Genomic DNA, 17,351 nt, shown 5'->3' with positions numbered 1-17,351 from the left:
TAGGTGGAGAGAAAAAGGAGGAATGAGACCAAAGAGAGAGGTCAGCTGAATGAATCCTATTTCTATTCTTCCTAAAGTTCAGGATTTTTTTTTTAAGATTTTATTTATTTATTCATGAGAGAGATACAGAAAGAGAGAGAGGCAGAGACACAGGCAGAGAGAAGCAGGCTCGATGTAGGGAGCCTGACGTGGGACTCGATCCTGGGTCTCCAGGATCACACCCTGGGCTGAAGGCGGCGCTAAACGCTGAGCCACCCGGGCTGCCCATAAAGTTCAGGATTTTATTTCCTAAAACAACATTCAGATGAATAACAGTGTAAAATTCAGCCTGAAAACATTCAGGGCACATTTATTATAAACATTTCATCCATTCTGGCTGTCATTTAGTCCCATATTTAAGAACATTGTTAGCACTATGAAATCAAATGATTATCACAATCAGTTATTTTAGTCTCCCCAAAAGAAAAAAGGAAATTGGAAGCTTCACAATATTAATTGGACCTGTTATCTAAACAGGTCTTTGGGCACCTGGGTGGCTCTGTGGTTGAGCACTTGCCTTTGGCTCAGGTCGGGATCCCAGGATCGAGTCCCACATCGGGCTCCCCACAGGGAGCCTGCTTCTCCCTCTGCCTACATCTCTGCCTCTCTGTGTTTCTCATGAATAAATAAATAAAATCCTTAAAAAATAAAATAAAATAAACAGGTCTTCAAGTTGAACACATCTCAGGAGTCTAAAATGAATCACCAAAAACCTGGGATTAGTAGGACCGTACATCTTACAATATTCATAATTCTGTTATTTTTTATTTTATAGTATCTGTCAGTGAGCCTGCCCTAGAACAAGATCAAACTGTTTAAAATAAAAAAATTCATTCAATTCCAAAGGATTGCATATAAAAATGCTTCTGCTCTAACCCAAAGCAGGGTCTGAGTGTCATTTGATTTTCCCTGATAAGTTCAGGGAAAAGTTGGCTCTGCTTTGCTAACAACAGGCAGTGCTAAGAATATAACGCAAATCCACTTTGAGAACCTGTACTGGATAAACCTACACAATTCTAAACTTCTAAATTTCTAAAAAGAGTTTAGTTATTCCTTCCTAGTCAATGGTAGAATGCCATTTTATTTTATTTTATTTTTAAACTTTTTTTTCTTTTTTAAGATTTTTTTATGTATTTACTCATGAGAGACACACACAGAGAGAGAGAGAGAGAGGCAGAGACACAGGCAGAGGGAGAAGCAGGCTCCATGCACCGGGAGCCCGATGTGGGATTCGATTCCGGGTCTCCAGGATCGCGCCCTGGGCCAAAGGCAGGCGCCAAACCGCTGCGCCACCCAGGGTTCCCTAGAATGCCATTTTAAAATTATAATCTTTAAACCACAAGGACTACAAGTAAGAAAGGAAAATTCCAAAAATCTATAAAAAAATTTATAATCTTTCAAAATATATACTGAAGTTTGAAAAAAAAAAAGAGTAGTCTGATCTTTATTTCACCAATGAAGAAAGAACTCTTTTAAACTAAAGTGGTTATGTGGATTTTCAAAAAGCAACAGCTGGCAGTCCCCTCTTGGTTAAGTGGAGAAAATAAATTACTCTAGAGGGTAGGGCAAGAATAACATAATATTTATTTAAGTCTCTCTCATTCTCAAGAACCTAAATCACTGTCTCATTGTTTTTATTCCCCTCTGTGTGTCCTCCGGGATACCTATCTTTTCCTTCATTTCTTTCTTTCCTTCCTTCCTGAATGCTTTCCATAACTAGAATACTCTGTATTTGGAAGGGAGGGGGTGAGGAATGTGGAGCTGGACAAGGAAGCATAGGCTCAGAACTCACAGATCTTGTAATTCATCTTCCTAAACCTCTTAATATTACAGGTAAGGAAACAGACCCAGAGAGGTGAAATTTTTTGCTCATTGTTATGGCCTACATCCATGTCCAGGTGATACTAAAGATTTTGCATATGTTCTTTCTAATTCTAAAATGCAAGAGTCTACGTTTAAAAGAGGAACTTAATTTTAGAAATTTTCTTTGGAATTTAGGGGCACCTGGCTGGCTCAACTGGTGACCCTTGATCTTGGAGATGTGAGTTTGAGCCCCATGTTGGGTATACAGATTACTTAAAAATAAAATCTCAAAAAAAAAAAAAAAGACATTTTCTTTGGAATTTAAAAAAGTTATTGTTATTTGACATGGCTGTTAGATTGCCATAAAGGTTTTGTTTTGTTTTGTTTTGGAAAGATTAGGGAGGGCTACCTCATCAATTACATTGGAAGATTCTATTTGGGATCAACCTTTATGTCATTTTTTTGGGGGGGTGATACAAAGGGGGATCTGGTTGGGAAGTAAAAAGAAAACCAAGAAAAACTTCTAGAAAATAAATAAATAAATTAATAAATAATTTTCTAAATGTTCACCAAGCCTTCAGACATTGATAAAAAATGGATTGGAAGAAGAACCGAGGCATTTCCCACTCTTCTTAGCCTTCAGGTTATCAAAATTAAATACTGCAAACATAAAATATGAAAATATCTTAAAACAGAGAAGATACAGTTTGCACATACTTTTCATGAATCTTCAAGACTCGGTGAACTATAGGAATCTCTCTTCCCTCTATCCTAAAAACAACAATTTCTCCCACTCGGATGGGATCTTCAACTCGATTTGTTAAAAAGAGAAGATCTCCTCTATGAAATGCTGGCTCCATGCTGCCACTAGGAGAGAGAGAAGAATATATAGAAAACAAAAAGTGTAAGATTCAATTCACTTTCAAAAGTTAACCAATCACAAGTATCATCCCTGGAGTATATTTGATACTTTAACAAATATATCAGCATCCATGTGTGTTGTTCTCAAAATATGGTTTCCACAAACTAACAAGTTACACAAAAGTTACTATAGTTATTAGCCTTTACTGACTAGATTTGTTTCAAGCATTACTATTCAAAGGAGCTTCAGTCTTGAAAAGGGCAATGTTACTAATTCCTTAACCTTTTAAAATTTCAAGTGACAAATATAAAATATAAAAGAATGAACTTTATAATCACTGCCCTTATCCTCACCTCATCTGAAAATGCTAAATACATTCAAATATTCAAATGAGAACTGGATCATCTTCTGCCATTTATAGAGACTAAGATGACCTTACAGTTTTGACCCATTAAGAAGGGAAAACAGCCCATCAAGTCAAAGAACAGTCAGCTACCAAGATAATGCTTCTGTTATCAACTTATTTATTTTAAAAAGAGAAACAAGAAAGAAAACTAAGAATAATAGCAGAGATTTTTTAAGAATTTCAGAAACAAGGAAAGGCTTCAATTCTGTGGTAATTAGTGAGGACAAACTTCTAGAATGCCTTCTCACCTCTCCCCTGTCCTATACTATACCAAGTTCTTCAAGGTCCTAAGATATCTGCAGCAATTTAACCTTTTCTTGCTGTTTAGAAGTAGCCTAGGGATGCCCGGGTGGTTCAGCAGTTGTGTCTGCCTTTGGCTCAGGGCATGATCCAGGAGTCCAGGATCAAGTCCCTCATGGGGCTCCCTGTAAGGAGTCTGCTTCTCCTTCTGCCTAGGTCTCTGCCTCTCTGTGGGTCTCTCTCATGAATACATTAAAAAAAAAAAAAAGCAGCCCATAAGTATAATTTTCAAAACTCAAGCTCCAGTTTCCTTTCTTTCTTTCTTTCTTTTTTTTTTTTTTTAAGATTTTATTTATTTATTCATGAGAGACACAGAGACAGAGGCTGAGAAAGAAGCAGGCTCCATGCAGGGAGCCTGATGTGGGACTGGATGTGGGAATTGATCCCGGGACAGTAGGATCAGAGTCCCAGGATTGAGACTCCATTGGGCTCCCTGCTCAGTGGGGAGTCTGCTTCTCTCTGTGCCTCCCATCCCACTTGTGTTCTCCGTCTCTCTAATAAATAAATAAAATCTTTTAAAAAATAAAACAGATAAAAGTTGAGCTGCTATAGTGTAATGGCTCATTTTTATTAAGCACTTACTGTATACAAAGTGCCATTCTAAGTTGTTTCTTTTTAAGCAATCTTCAGAGCAACTCTATGATGTAGATACTCTTATTATCCTAACTTTACAAACAAGGAAATTGAGGCTTAGAAAGGTATAGTTATAAATTAAAAAAAAATGGGATCCCTGGGTGGCGCAGCGGTTTGGCGCCTGCCTTTGGCCCAGGGCGCGATCCTGGAGACCCGGGATCGAATCCCACGTCAGGCTCCCGGTGCGCGGAGCCTGCTTCTCCCTCTGCCTGTGTCTCTGCCTCTCTCTCTCTCTCCCTGTGTGACTATCATAAATAAAAAAAAAAAAAAAAAATTAAAAAAAAAATTAAAAAAAAATGATAAAGGTGAAATTTGAACAGGGAGTCCAACAGAATCCACTCTCACTGTGCTAACCTGCCTCTGAGCCACTCTAGAATTTTCAGCGGGGAGTATCATAATCACGTTTACATTTAAAAGTCATCATTTCAGAAGGTACAGAATATGCAGAGCACATTTAAATATTTATTGAATTAATGAGTAACTAGAAAAGGCCAAAAGGTAGACTGGCAGACCAGGTGTCCAGGCCAATACTTATAAATGAATTCTTGGCAATCATTAAAAGTGTTATTAAAAATATGGACACAGGAGAATCATAAGGGGACACATAAAGGATGCACATATAGAATTACTTCAATTACATAAGAATATACATGAAAAAAGGGGATCCCTGGGGTGGTTCAGCGGTTTGGCGCCTGCCTTTGGCCCAGGGCGCGATCCTGGAGTCCCGGGATCGAGTCCCACGTCGGGCTCAAGAAAGAAAAAAGAATATACATGAAAAAAGAAAAAAAAAAGAAAAGAAAAAAGAAACTAAAATGTTAATAGTGATTATATCCCAGAACTATGGGTAGACTTTTTGTGTTTTCAACATTTCATATAATGAAAATATATAAACTCTTGCTGATTCTAAAAGCGTATTTTTAGAGGTCACTACAACAGCCCAGGCAGGAAATGAGGAGGGCCTGAAACAGAACAGCAGCAGGGAAGACAACTATAAAAGAGTCTAAGAAAGAGGAGGAAAAATAACAAATTTGATGGCCAACCTGATATAATGGGGTGAGGAGGATGACACCTGGGTTTCTTTTTCTTTTTTTAAGATTTTATTTATTTATTAGGGACACGGGGGTGAGGGGTAGAGACACAGGCAGAGGGGGAAGCAGGCTCCATGCAGGGAACCTGATGTGGGACTTGATCCCGGGTCCCCAGGATCACGCCCTGGGCTGAAGGCGGCGCTAAACCGCTAACCCACCGGGGCTGCCCTGACACCTGGGTTTTTAACAATGGCAATGGAGCAGATGTCAGTGATAGTCACAGAAATAAGAGGAAAAAGAACAAGTGTGTGGAAAAAGGAGACGAATTTTACTTTTATTACAAGAAGTTTCAAGTGCCTGGTCAATGTTCAGATGGAGATGTCCAGTGCAGGATGAAAACAAGAGTCTAGATTTTAGGGAAGAAAGTTGGATGAAAAATAAAAAGATTTAAAAATTCAGATACAGGTGGCATTAAAAACAGGCGTAGTGGGGCACCTGAGTGGCTTAGTCGGTTGAGTTTCTGATTGTTGATTTCAGCTCAGGTCCAGATCTCAGAATCATGGGATCCAGCCCTGCACTGGGTTCCACACTCAGCTTTCTGCTTAGGATTCTCTTTCCTTCTGCCCCCCGCCCCCACCTCTCTCTCAAATAAATGAATAAATCTTAAAAACAGTGTGCAGTGAGAGGACCATTGAAGAAATAAACTAGGGGAAACCTTTTAAACATTAAATATATTAGTAAACTTCTTACCATTACCTGATTAAAGTATACTTTTAAATTTAATACATCAATTGTAAATTTTATAAGAAGTTTAATATAGAGGAACCCTGGGTGGCTCAGTGATTTAGCGCCTGCCTTCGGCCCAAGGCATGATCCTAGAGTCCCGGGATCAAGTCCCACATCAGGCTCCCTGCGTGGAGCCTGCTTCTGTCTGTGTCTCCGCCTCTCTCTCTCTCTCTCTCTCTCTCTCTCTCTTTCTCTCTGTCTTTCATGAATAAATAAATAAAATCTTTAAAAAAAAAGTTAAATATAAACCACTTAAATATTTTTAAACTGACTTCAGCTCTATCTATAAATGGGAAAAAAAAGTTTTGATCGTTCCCTGAAACTCTAATTAAAAAAATAATAAGAAAGTATTTATCCTCACCTGAAACTAACATAACACTGTGTGTTAAATATTGGAATTTAAAAAATAATTTTTAAAAAAGATTTTATTTATTCATTTGAGATACAGAGAGCATGGTGGAGGCGCCTAGGGAGAGGGAGAAGCAGGCTCTCTGCTGAGTAGGGAGTCTGACTTGGGGCTCGATCCCAGGACTCCAGAATCATGACCTGAGCTGAAGTCAGACACTTAATCGACTAAGTCACCCAGGTGCCCTAAAGTAAGTATTTTTATTTAAAAAAGTTATTTGTCTTTATCCCCAATGACCTCACCCAGTCCTAAAAGTGGATTCTCAGTTACCTTGAATCCTCTGAGGCATATTTGGTGCCAGATAATTATTATAATACATGGTTTTTCTTGGCCACCGAACCACATACATTACTTTTCTCTAATGACTGCTTCTTCTAGTCTTGACCAGATTTTGTTCCAATAGGACCTGGTCTCTCTTAATTTCCTTTCTTTATTTCACATTGGTAATCAGAAAAGCCTAGTATATAAATAAACCTTCCTGCGAAATAACTTGTCCAAACACCACTTTTAAGCCCCAACTGATACTATCAAATTTCCAGCTGTAGCAGAAATGAACTATTTCCAGGACCACCACTGTGTTGAGCAGGTCCTCAGTGGAATCCCCTCTTCACGCCAACATCCCCAATTTAAAGGTCATTAGATTGTCCTTAAGCATCTCCACTGAAGGAAGCTCAATATGAAATAATCCCAGAAGAATCTCTAAAAGAAGCCTCCCTGGGCTCTCTCACTATACCCTATTCCCACAAGGCCAATTAGTGTGGCTTCTCCTTCTGTCAGTGTTTGAAACTGAAGCTCTCCACTGAATTTAAAACTGTCTGGGAACTTGGGGCCCTGTCTCTGTACTCCCAGAGTAGTACATTAAATGCTTTCCCAGCTAATAAAATACATACGTGCCTTTGGATCTCCAAAATTACAGCTGGATGTGTTCATTAATAAACATAGAACAAAGGTATGAGTAAGAGTAGGAATGAGGTAAGAGCAAAACAGTGGGTCTTGGAACCACTTGTTGCTAAAGCCTGTATATCCAAATATGACAATGAAGGAATCAAATTGATTTTTTTTAAGATTTATTTATTTATTCATGAGCAAGACAGAGTGAGAGAGAGGCAGAGACATAGAGGGAGAAGCAGGCTCCCCACAGGGAGCCTGGTGCAGGACTCAATCCCAGATCCCAGGATCACACCCTGAGCCGAAGGCAGATGCTCAACCACTGAGCCACCCAGGCATCCCAGAATCAAATTGATCTTAAGAGTAATGTACTATTTAAGTAACAGTACTTAATAGACTCTAGATAATGTTAATGATTTCTTTTATATTTATATACCATTATCTCTTGAAAAGACTTGAAATAGCTTACATAATTAAGTCCCAAATAAGACAGAACTATAACGATTCACTTAAACAAGGAAGTGGTAATTCTCCAAAATGGAGTTAGTTACTAGTTTAGGATTTTAAAATCATTAGAGTATGATTCAAGGACAGAGAAGGAAGCAGTGGGAAAAGATTCAGTACTGCCACTTTAAGAGGCAGCTAATATCTTCAAAATTTCTGAAGTCTGTTTAGAAGTGATATTTAAAGGTCAGCAGGAAACATGGAAATAATTAGTGATGCTTCTGTACTGACACTGAGAACATGCTGCAGAAAAACTGTTAATTCGTGGAGAGGATACCTAATCCAGCAAACTGACAACTAAAGAGCAGCCCTGATGTATGAAAAGGAAGAAGACATAAGAATTTCAGGAAAATACAGTACACATTGAAACACTTTTCTTAAGAGATGTGCCAAAAATAAAACTCACATTGTAAACGTTTTATAGAGAAGTCATGAGCCCTTGGGGGTCTGAATTCTAAGTGCCTAATGAGGCTGCACATTTTCTCACAGTTGAAGAATAGTAACTAATTTTCTTTCAGGTCCTTTTCTGGGAAACCATAGTTTCTAGAGGAATAATACAATAGTTATTTAATTTCTCAGTTTTTCTCTTAAGTAATACCATGCAATTCTATGCCTTGAAAAGAAAAATTGTTACCTGAGCACCACTACAATTGGACTTTCACTTCCAGTTATGACCATCAGCCCCTTCCAGATCATTAGTGCCGAGGAGACAATCATTCCAAAATTTAGGACTTGATAATACAGCTGTAAGAACAAGAGAAGAAACGAGATCCATAATTATCCCCACTCCAGAAAGCAACTGAGAGTAGTATCATTTAAAAAATTTCCCCCAAGGGATCCCTGCGTGGCTCAGCGGTTTAGTGCCTGCCTTTGGCCCAGGGCGAGATCCTGGAGACCTGGGATCGAGTCCCATATAGGGCTCCCAGCCTGGAGCCTGCTTCTCCCTCTGCCTGTGTCTCTGCCTCTCTCTGTGTGTCTTTCATGAATGAATAAATAAATAAAATCTTTAAAAAAAAATTTCCCCCAAAAGAGTTTCAAGTAGTACTATTAGGCCACCTGAAGTTCTGAAACATTCCTTAAAACTGTAATAATTACACTAGCAGTATTCCAGCATAGCCTCCCATCCCCCAAACATCTTCCTCCTGTTTGGTCACTCAGTGTGTTACCCTTACATAATAGCTTATGTTCAAAACTTTTTGTAGTTGTTATTTCATTTACGCTTCACCACAATTCACCTGAAGTTCAATCACATTCCTGATACAAATCACTGCTTCTATACTCCTCCCAGACTTACTTTCCTACAATATCTAATAATGATGGGCTATTTGATGGCATTTAACTCTCAGAGGAAATAATTTTGCCAAAGTCATACAGCTTGTCAGTCACATAATTAGGACTTGAAGACCAGCCTTTTCTATCTTACTGAATTTCCACTACTCAACAAATTGTAGAATTCTACTTCAATAAGCAGATACGATACCAGAAAGGCATTTCAAATGAGGGAAATATGTGAACTAACTGTGCTGGACAAGGCTGGATAAGAAGTTGACTGACTCATTTTTGTTATTTTAAAAAATATACATGCATATGGACACTCTGCAAGACAACTGTTCTAGTCTTCAAAATTTCAATGTCATGAAAATAAAGGTGGAAGACTATTCTAGATCAAAAAGGACTAGATAGACATAAACAAATGTAATGCATAATTAACTGGATCTTGGCTCAAAAGAACAAAATACATATAAGAAAAAAAATCCCAATTACAAAAGACATTTTAAGGGGTACCTGCCTGGCTTAGTCAGTAGAGCATGCAACTCTTGATCTCAGGGTTTAGAGTTCAAGCCCCACACTGGGCGTAGAGATTACTTAAAAAAAAAAAAAAGATGTTTTGGGGTCAATTGGGGAAACTCAAATATGAAATGATACTAGGAAATTAGTGTTAATTTTCTTAGGTGTGATAATAGTATTATGGTTATGCAGGATATTGCACACTACTAGTGGTTAGCCAATAGTAGTTAGGGGTAAACTGTCTTATCTGCAACCCATTTCAAATGATTCAGAAAAAAAAATTCTATGTACACAAAAATACACATAGAGTATGGCAAAATGTTAACATCTATATGGTAGCTTACAAGTGTTTATGTACTATTCTTTCAATTTTTTTTTCAGCTTTACTGAGGTATAACTGACAAATAAAAATGTCAGATTTTTGAGGCACCTAGGTGGCTCAGTTGGTTAAACGTCTGCCTTCAGCTCAGGTCATGGTCCCAGGGTCCTGGAATCGAGCCCTGTGTTGGGCTCCCTACTTAGCGTAAAGTCTGCTTCTCCCTCTCCCTCTGCCCCTCCCCATGGCTTGTGTTCTCTCTTACTCTCTAGCTCTTTCAAATAAATAAATAAAATTTTTAGAAAAAAAAAGTAATATATATTTTAAGTAGGATCCATGCCCAATGTGCAGCCTGAATTCAAAATCCTCTGATCAAGAGTCACATGCTCTACCAACTAAACCAGCCAGGTACCCCCAAAGTGTAAGATATTTAAAGTGTACAACATGAGGCGGCATCTGGATGGCTCAGTTGGTTAAGCATCTGCCTCTTGATTTTGGCTCATGTCATGATCTCAGGGTTGTGGGACTGAGCTCCAAGCCAGCCTCTGCCCTGGGCCTGGAGCCTGCTTGGGATTCCCTCTCTTCCTTTCCCTTTGCCCCTTCCCTAGCCCCTCTCTCTGTCTCAAATAAGTAAGTGGATCTTAAAAAAAAAATGTATGTCATGAGGATTTAATATATGTATACCCTGTAAAAGGGTTCCCCCACAGAATTCATTAAGACATCAACACCAAAAAAAAAAAAAAAAGAGAGAGAGAGAGACATCCAACACCTCACATAACTGCTCCTTTTGAGGTGGGGGGAGGTTAGGTCTTTCAATTTAAAAAAAAAAATTTTTATTTATTTATTTATTTATTTATTTATTTATTTATTTATTTATTTGAGAGAGAGAGAGAGAGGGAGGGAGGGGAGGGAGAGAGAGGAGTACAAGCAGGGAAGCAAGGGGAGTGGGAGAGGGAGAAGCAGGCTCCCTGCTAAGCAGGGATCCTAATGAGGAGCCTAATGAGGAACTTGATCCCAGAACCCTGGGATCACTACACGGGCCGAAGGCAGATGCTTAATTGAATGAGTCACTCAGGCACCCCAAGGTATTTTGATTTTTCTTGAAACAAAGGTATACATAAACTAAATATGTAACTGGTTACATCTAGAGCTATAATACTAGCCAATTTTGTGTCATTTTTATCTATATTTTCTGCCTTTAAAATTAATTTTCATTTCTATCGAAATATAATTTAATGGGGCACCTGGGTAATGGGGCACCTAGGTGACTCAGTGGTTGAGCATCTGCCTTTGTCCCAGGTTGTGATACCAGGGTCCTGGGATTGAGTCCCACATCAGGCTCCCTGAGAGAAGCCTGCTTCTCCCTGCCTATGTCTCTGCCTCTCTCTGTCTCTCATGAATGTATATACAAAAATTTCAAAATACATATATATATAATTTATTTATTTATTTTTAAAGATTTTATTTATTTATTCATTATAGTCACACAGAGAGAGACAGAGAGGCAGAGACACAGGCAGAGGGAGAAGCAGGCTCCATGCAGGGAGCCTGACGTGGGATTCGACCCCGGGTCTCCAGGATCGCGCCCCGGGCCAAAGGCAGGCGGCAAACCGCTGCGCCACCCAGGGATCCCACATATATATATAATTTAAAAACAAGCAATTATCCTGGTCATGGTAGGCCACTTCAATCATTTTTGTCTCTTTTAGCTATTTCTTGTGCTATTTACCCTCATGCTTCTAAAAACTAATTGTTCCTCCAATTTTTATAAATTTGGAACATTACTTATTAACTACCTATTACGGTAAGACTTTTAGCTCTGGAAGGATACACAAGAAACTGGGGACAGTGGTTGCCTCTGGAAGAGGAAGTGGAAGTTAGGCAGGATGAAAATACTTTCCAGTATATACACTTCACGTTTTTTAAGTTTTTACTAAGTATCATCTATTCAAAAGTAAGTTGTTTAGGTTTATTTTCTTAAGTCCATGTTAATGGCTAGAACATTATTTTTTTGGCCTCCAATGAAGTATGACATACTCTATCAATATAATTAATGTCATCCTCAAAGGATGGAAATATGAATATTTTCTAACAGACACAAGTATTTGCTACTCTTTGAGTAATGGAGTATTATGAGCATACAGGTATAATCTGATACGTAGTTTGACGTTTCCATCTGGGGACCCTTCCTCCCGTTTACAGGTGAGGAAACGGAGGCACAGAGAGGCTAAGTGATGCGCTCACAGCTGCACAGCTACTGGCATGCAGAACAGTAACTACTAACTAGAACTCAGGTCTCCTAAACTCTACCTCTTCAAGATGGTAGCTTTCTTAAAAATTAAAAAAAAAAAAATGGTCCTCTTCCTCAGAAGAAGGAACTGAGGAAGTGGAGTGGGAGAGGCCAGAAGTAGGAAAACTAATTTCTAAGAGGTAATTCTGGTCAACCAGTGGATAAGCAGTCAGGAATTCGGCTACAGGCTCTACTTTCCAAACTTTCAATGCTGAAAAATCACTTACAGTACTGGTTACAACAGTAGAATCTGCACCCCAATCCCGAATCTCTGAGGGAAGTGTTGTGAGATTCCACATACACCACCAAATATAAAATACAGCTCCACGATCCCCTACCTGGGGGTCACATAAGTTTCATATTTCAAAAGTAGCCAGATTTTGAAAAGGTAACCTTGGATGTACTACCTATTTATTATTATTTATTTATTTATTTATTTATTTCTACATATTTATATAACATCCTTAGCAGGGTCTATGGCAATATCCCATAACCAACCATGTTAATATTTCTGCAGGAAAACTTTAAAAGTTCACACCAAAATAAATAAAATCTAAAACTAGCCCCATGTTAATCAGTTCAACTCTGTTTTGTTGATGAAAATATTTCCATTTTCAGAAGGGCATCGATGTAGCACTGTCTAACAGATGTGGGATATCTAATAACTACTCTTTAAAAGAAAAATGAAAGACAAAAATTACAACTTGTTAGGTCCCTGCAAGAAGATCACTATTCTACCCATAATTAGCCTTCTCTTTTTCCTCAGACCTGGAATACTACCTTTCACTACAAAGTCATTATTGTAAAATTTATCTTAATCACCCAAATCGCCCTCATCATTCTTACTAGTGAGAAAGAGGTTGAAAGTCCCTCACTGTGTATAACTGGTATGTTCCTTAAAAGGCACCTACTTGCATAATCCTAAATCAGTCTGTGAGCCAAAACCTAGACAGAAGGACACTATTTGGTGAAACAAATATTCTCTCTGAGCAAAAGTCTGAGAAATGTCATATTCTTCTCCCTTTCTTTTCTCTGCTCTTTTTCCTACCAGTAGTCTTTACTCAAAAGACAACAACAATAACAACAAAAAAAAACCCACATTGCCTTCCGAGCTCCTGCTTTCTTTACCACTACATCTGAATACTTATGAATATACATGATCACAAAAAGGGCTCTTTCTGATATTAGCAGAAATAAGGTGGCAGCTACCCAACCTCATATGATTTGGCAACAGCATACTATTAAGACATTGTGACATATGTAGAATAACAAATACAGAAGTGAATAGCCCTATTATTTTTTCTGAGAAGTGACTAGAACAATATGCTCTTCAATGCTCAAGGTGAAACTAGAAAAGAATGTTATTAAAGCCAATAAAAAGCAGGGTGCCTGGGTGGCTCAGTCAGTTGAGTGTCTGCTTTTGGCTCAGGTCATCATCTTTGGGTCCTGGGATCGAGCCCCTTGTGAGGCTCCCTGCTCAGTGGGAAGTGTGCTTCTCCCTCTGCCTCTGCCCGTCCCCTGCTCATGCACTCTCTCAAATAAAATCTTAAAAAACAAAACAAAACAAAACCTCTTCATAGGTATGGTATGGGGATTTGTGTGTGCTATTTTACTTTTGCAGTTTTAGGAAGTAGAACCCTCCCCTACAAATCCTGTGACTAGAATAATCCACATGACAATTAAGTAATATATAACACTGTAAGTAATACATAACAAGAGTTTAAAAAAAAAGGACATAAAATTCAGCAATATAAAAGCCGATAAATTTAACAGCCATAATCTGGAAGTTATGCACTATGCATTTATCTATTATAGTTATCAAATACACCATCATATTTCCCATTCTTGCAAGAGATATTTGAAATTCAACACTTAGGGTATTTTCACAGAAATCATACTTCCAGCAATCTCAAGAAAATACACAAATAATCATTGAAGCAAAAATGTGTCTCAGAGCTAAAAATTGCATTTGGCCTAAATTTTCAACTCCTCTTATCTTAAGACCTCAAACTAGGAGGCTTATCAATCTATGACCACAACTCTCCTGCTCTTAATTCACAAAAGATGAAGCAATTAGAAGCTGGGGTATTAGAGATGGATACCCTCACAGCAGCTAGAAATAAAACAGATAGTGTTGGAAAAATTGAAGCATGTTCAGAATATCTGCTGTAATTATGGCCCAATAAAGTCACTGACAGTCCCAGTGATCTTAAATGATAATAACAAAATGAAAAATCCTCAATAGTCTAATAATATTAAGACAAGTTTCATTTTAAAAAATCTGTTAAATCTTTTAAAAATCTGACACATGGGCACCTGCCTGACTCAGTTGCAAGAGTGAGCGCTTCTTGATCTTTGGGGTCATTGAGTTCAAGTTCCATGTTGGGTATAAAGATTACTTAAGTAAATAAAACTTTTTATTTTTTTAAAGATTTATTTATTTATTTGTTTGTTTATGATAGAGAGAGAGAGAGAGAGAGAGAGAGAGAGAGAGAGAGGCAGAGATACAGGAGGAAGGAGAAGCAGGCTCCATGTCAGGAGCCCGATGTGGGACTTGACCCCAGGATTCCAGGATCGCACCCTGGGCCAAAGGCAGGTGCTTAAACCGCGGAGCCACCCAGGGATCCCAAATAAAACTTTTTAAAAAGTGCACATGCACACACACTCTTGCTCTCAAATAAGTAAAATCTTTTAAAAGTAAAAAATAAAAATATAAAAGTCTTCCAACAAGGAAAAACTCCAATCTAAAAGGGCATTCACTGGTGAATTTTACCAAGCATTTAATAAATCAGAATCATAACAATTCTATGCCAAATCTTCCAGAAAATTGCAGAAGAGGAATGTCAAGTAATCTAACATATATGTAATTGGATTGATCAGGAGGAAGGGAAGACAGGAAAAAACTAAGAAATAATGGCTAATTTTTTTTTCAAATTTGATTGAGACTATAAGCTCATATATCCAAGAACCAGAGCAAATCCCAAACAAAAGAAACTTGAAGAAAACTACAACAAAATTCAACATAATTATCAAACTGCTTAAAATCAATGATACAGAGAAAACTGTAAAACCAGTCAGATTAAAAAAAAGACATTATGTAAAGAGAAACAAAAATTACAGCAGATTTCTCTTTGAAAACAACACTTGGGCAGCCCCAGTGGCGCAGTGGTTTAGCACCGCCTGCAGCCCGGGGTGTGATCGTGGAGACCTGGGATCAAGTCCCATGTCAGGCTCCATGCAGGAGCCCCCCTCTGAATAAATAAATAAATCTTAAAAAAAAAAAAAAAAAAGAAAACAACACTTGCCAGAAGACACTGAAACAACATCTTAAAAGTACTAAAAGAAAAGCTATCAATATAAAATTCTATATCTGAGAAATTTCTTTCAAAAATGAAGGCAAAATAAAACCTTTTCAACACACAAAAATTAAAGTAATTCATCATGAGCAGCCCTACATTACAAAACAACTTTTTAAAAAGTCCTCCAGGCAAAAAGAAAATACCAAATAAAATCTAGATCTACACAAAGGAGTAAGGGCACTGGAAACAGCAGATGTCAGTAAATAATATGCTTTTTCCTTTAAAAATTCTTTTTATCAGGGCAGCCCGGGTGGCGCAGCGGTTTAGCGCCGCCTGCAGCCCAGGGCGTGATCCTGGAGATCCCGGATGGAGTCCCACATCGGGCTCCCTGCATGGAGCCTGCTTCTCCCTCTGCCTGTGTCTCTGACTCTCTCTCTCCTGCTCTGTATCTCTCATGATTAAATAAAATCTTTTAAAAAAAATTTTATCGATAATTGACTATTTAAAGCAAAAATAGGAGCGCTGGGTGGTGCAGTGGGTTGGGCATCCAACTCTTGGTTTTGGTTTAAGTTGTGGTCTCAGGGTTCAGCCTCTCTTGGGATTCTCTTTCCCTCTCCTTCTGTCCCTCCCCAGCTCACCCATGCACTCTCTCTCAAATAAACATATACATCTTAAAAAAAGCAAAATAACAATAAGGTATTGTAGCAACATGTACAGAAGTAAAATATACAACAGCACAAAGGCCAGAGGAGGGGAAACAAATAAATTAACTATAATGCTCTCATAGTATACATGAAGTCATATAGGTTGAAGATAGCCAAAATAGCACACACAAATCCCCATACCATACTTACGAAGTTAAAACAAAACAAAACAAAACAAAACGCATGATGGGGTGCCTGGGTGGCACAGTCAATTAAGCATCTGACTCTTGGTTTGGGTGCAGGCTGTGAGATGGAGCCCTGTGTGGCCCTGCTTGGGACTCTCTCTGCCCACCCATCCCCCTAGAATTTATGCAACTAATAACTTCAAAACACAGGAAGCAGGGTATCTGGGTGGCTCAGGTGGTTACAAGTCTGCCTTCTGCTGCTCAGGTCATGATCCCAGGGTCCTGGGATTCAGTTCAGCATAGGGGTCCCGGCTCAGCAGGGAGTTTGCTTCTCCTTCTCCCTCTGCCTCTCCCCCTACTTGCATGCACTTGCGTGCTCTCTCTCTCAGATAAATAAATAAAGTCTTTAAAAAAAGGAGTGCCTGGATAGCTGAGTCCATTAAGTTCCCTCCCGCTAAGGTCATGGTCAGGGTCGTGGGATTGAGTCCCGTGTCAGGCTCCCCACTCAGCTCCTGGAGTCTGCCTGTCCCTCTCTCTCTCTGTTCCTCCCTCCACTCGCGCTCTTTCTCTTTCTCAAATAAATGAATAAATAAAATCTTTTTTTAAATCTTAAAATTTTTTTTAAAAAACCACAGGGAACAAATACTGACAGAACTATAAAGAGAAACAGACAAATCCACAGTTAATAGTTAGAAATTTCCAAACCTCTCTACCAGTAATTGATACAGCAAGAAGACAGAAAATCATTAAGGATAGAGAAAATTTGAGTATCACTTCCATCCAATTTGACCTAATTGATATTTACCCAACAACAGTAGATACACATTCCTTTTAAGTATATATAAAACATTTACCAAGTCTTAATAAATAGAAAAGGAGGGGCACCTGAGTAGCTCAGTCAGTCTGGTGTCTGCCTTCGGCTCACACTGATCGGGGGTCCTGGGATGGACCCCTGCGCCTAGGGCTCCCTGCTCAGCGGGGAGTCGGCTTCTCCCTCTCCTTTTGCCCCTTCACTCTTACTCTCTTCTCTCACTTGCACTCTCTCCCTCAAATAAATAACAAAAGCTTTTTAAATAAATAAATAAAAAGGATTTGAATTATGCCAAGTGTTTTCTCCAATCACAATGGAATGAAAATAGAAATCAGTATCGGAAAGCTATCTGAAAAATCCCAG

The 17,351-nt window shown here is 38.6% G+C and overlaps 1 protein-coding gene across 2 annotated transcripts in view; it reads right to left on the bottom strand.

Annotated features, from left to right (window-relative positions):
• SEC11A (SEC11 homolog A, signal peptidase complex subunit) overlaps nt 1–17,351 on the bottom strand; it is a 40,486-nt gene that overhangs the window by 10,152 nt on the left and 12,983 nt on the right. The window contains exons 2-3 of one of the 2 annotated variants that reach the window (XM_055326745.1): nt 8,290–8,399; nt 2,560–2,709 (exon numbers count right to left, since the gene is read on the bottom strand). In XM_055326745.1, coding sequence (XP_055182720.1) covers nt 2,560–2,709; nt 8,290–8,399 — 260 coding nt within the window. The remainder of the gene's footprint in view (nt 1–2,559; nt 2,710–8,289; nt 8,400–17,351) is intronic. The other variant, XM_055326747.1, reaches the window with a different exon arrangement.

This window comes from Nyctereutes procyonoides, unplaced genomic scaffold (assembly GCF_905146905.1).
Source record: "Nyctereutes procyonoides isolate TBG_1078 unplaced genomic scaffold, NYPRO_anot_genome, whole genome shotgun sequence".
In the NCBI taxonomy this organism is placed as follows: domain Eukaryota; kingdom Metazoa; phylum Chordata; class Mammalia; order Carnivora; family Canidae; genus Nyctereutes; species Nyctereutes procyonoides.
Note: the sequence above shows the minus strand (reverse complement) of the source record. Positions and strands in the feature narration are given on the sequence as shown.